We start from the raw sequence: 3,067 nt of genomic DNA, 5'->3' as shown, positions 1-3,067 counted from the left end.
GCCAAAGCCCGCCGGGAGAAACGTCTGAGCATAGAGTAAGTGTTGGTTTTTTTACTAACACATTGGCTACAATAGTTTTGAGTCCCGGGGTACGTGACAATGTTTTTATCCGAAAGTAGCCGATCTTATTGGCAGAGCATAGGCTACGTTAGCTTGAAGTCTGTGTAATGCTGTATAGGCTACTCAAGGCATCATTTTTATTTTGCTTTGCTAATGTTGTTCTCTTTCTTTCTTAGACAGTATCGGCTTCCTGTGTTGTCCAGGCCATCAGAGCTAATTACCCAGCACAAGATGGGCACTACTGTGGCTACCAGGAGACAGTAGACGTTCAAGATGAGCTGTGACTATTTTGACTCTAGCAAGCGCACCTTACACATTTTATTTTTGTAAATAGTTCACATTTTTTCATGAATAAAACTTCAAATTCATGTTGGTTGTTGTGATTTGTTTACTAACCCAAGTGCTGTTAAACTAAAGTGGGCCTACTGTATAAGATAAACACTTATTTCATCTGGGGAGAAAAGGTTGAGTACAAATACTTGATATGCTGAGCTACTGTAATTAGCAAATATTTTTATGCTGTACAGTAATATACGAATGATGCGTTAGAAAAAACGAGGGCAGAAGTCTTAACTAGTCAACGTATCACGGGGATATGTTTACACAAAGTTTGCTCGCGCTACCACTCGGCTAGGACCATTGGTCCTTCCCCCTCCAAACGGAAACAGGCGGGCGGTGCAGCGGGTGCAATGCACTGTGGGAGTTGGAGGATTTCTTACTTTTAAACCAGAGAGACACTTTCTGCCTTCTCTCAGGCTAGGATGAACCGATTACAATTTTTTTTGCACATTTATAATACATAGAATTATTTACTTCATATAACCTTCATATCTCCACCGGTGAAGTATCCCTTTAATGTACATGTATAGGTAAAGACTTGCGGCCACTATGGTCACGGGTGCAGTCATCCACTAGCAGCACTACCACTACAGGCTAAGCAGGATGCATTCAAACTGCTGCTTTAGTGCAGATGTAGTGAAGAAAAAAGTGCAATCAAATCAAAAATAGCAGTATAAATACTTTGTTACTATACACCACTTCTCTTATCGACTCCTCCTCCTCCTTCTCTTCTATCTATCACCTCTGTCTTCTCACCGCTCCGTTCCCACGTCTTACGGGATGTTGTGGTGTCTGCTGTCCCAGGCTGGTGTTACTACCCCCTTGCCCGTCTGTCCTTCAGGAGGCGGGCGGAGCGACTGGTCCAGGGGCTGACGGGCCTCCAGCTGCGGTCAGACGACCTGGCCTGGGCCAAGAAGACTAGCTGAAACCAACAGTTAGCTCCCACACACAAACGCGCGGGCCACGCGCGATGACATGCGCGCATGTACGCAAATTGCCATTGCGTCACGAACACAAACCAATGCAGCTGTCATTGAGCAGAAGCCAGTGGTCACATTTGGGCATGTCTCTCTGCATCATTGCTTGTTATTTGCTGAGGAACAAACGCCCAACATTGAAAACGTACAGCATGTTTTTTTCTATAAGAATGTCTGCATTCTTAAGCAAGACCTGCAGTAAATTCTATGTCTTGCAGGGTTTCGGAAGACTAGCTTTGAAGATTCAGCGTTTAATGTCCAATGCCCCATTGCACCTAGTTGGCTCGCTAGGGTTGGTTGACTAATGAACTGAGGTGGTGAGGTGGAGGACGCTGCTCAGCCTAAAACCATTCCTCTGAAGAAGGCATGGACAGGACAGCAGAGGGTAAAGAGGGACCTGCTTTTCGGCAACTATTTTCGTCCGATAGAAGCAAACAAACAGGATCCTTCTTCGTTTGTGATTGTTGATCGCTGGACTTGTTTGGACTTCCTGTAGAACTGAATTATAGTATTGATCCGAACAAAGAACAGGAAAAGTGACAATATTCTCTGGGATTATTTTGTTTAACTGATTCGTTGATTGAACCGTGAAAGCATGTATAAGCCAACGTATTTATTAACTAATTCCATTTCGGCATCCTTACATCTGTTCTCTAATGTATGGGTTTCTGATTACTGTAAAAATTATGACTAAAGGGACTTGCATACACTTTTTTGTGTGAAATTTCATAAAATCTGAGATTGTGTGCCATGATTCAGTCATGACTTCTGGAAATGGAATGGCGATAGATTTATTATTGACATTCCCCATGACCCTACTTATTTAACACACCACCATTCTCTAATCTTTCCCTACTCTTCTCTAGTATACAGAGATCTTTGCAGGGGTTCCCTCACCTTTTGTGAGGAGAGAAGGTTGAATACATAACCACGATTACAACGTTTCGCTCAAACATTTTTTTTTTTACTTTATAAAAATAAAGTAAGAAAATGAGTGTATTGACATAACGTGAGTACAGAATGCTGCTTGAGATTATTTTTAATTATTATTATTACTATTATTACCATGAATATTATATTCTCTAAATAAAGGAATAATAATATGAAAAAACCAAGCACTACATGCATGCAAATGCATGTTTTTATAATTTAAAAAATCTTTAATGAATGGATCCAGCCTTGAATATTCAGACCTTCCATTTTGGAGCCAAAACATTCGCTGCTGGTCTGCCGTAACATTTCTTATCTGCTCTTTTGTCCCAAATGAACTCAAAGTTTTTTTCAACACAAATCCCATCTTTCTTTGTTTTTTTATTTTAGCGTCTCAGGATGTAAAACAACATTTTAAATAAATACCTCAGCAATGTGTTCTCCACATCGTTTCATGCACCTCTTTCTCTCTCTATTATATGCTACCACTCTTTTATAATAGCCTACAAGAAGTGACGTCAATTTAATTAATTTATGCTCTCCTTTAAGGCAGACCATAATCCATCAATATTTCACTAATGTTTCTCATTTCTTCATTAAATTGTTTTAATATATCAAGATTATCTATGAATTGATCTCGTTAGCATGTGAATTTTAGGTTCCATGCCTTTTGTATTATGTATTCCTGTTAAATCTCGATTGCCATGTTTTCCGTGTGTGTGAGTGGTGATTTTTGGGGTTTCAAGCTATTCAACGTTGTC

The 3,067-nt window shown here is 40.2% G+C and overlaps 1 protein-coding gene across 1 annotated transcript in view; it reads left to right on the top strand.

The window, feature by feature from the left end:
• The window catches only part of LOC307080202 (plasmanylethanolamine desaturase 1), a gene marked incomplete at both ends in the record, with an annotated part of 18,414 nt that extends 17,089 nt beyond the window's left edge, over positions 1-1,325 (top strand). The window contains 1 exon segment of the mRNA XM_079742840.1: positions 1,204-1,325. Within this exon segment, the coding sequence (XP_079598966.1) occupies positions 1,204-1,325 (122 nt within the window).
• Between the last annotated feature and the right edge of the window lie 1,742 nt (positions 1,326-3,067).

The sequence above is a fragment of the Pollachius pollachius genome (assembly GCF_949987615.1).
Source record: "Pollachius pollachius genome assembly, chromosome: 9".
Taxonomy (NCBI): Eukaryota; Metazoa; Chordata; class Actinopteri; order Gadiformes; family Gadidae; genus Pollachius; species Pollachius pollachius.
This window is presented reverse-complemented; position numbering and strand designations above follow the sequence as displayed.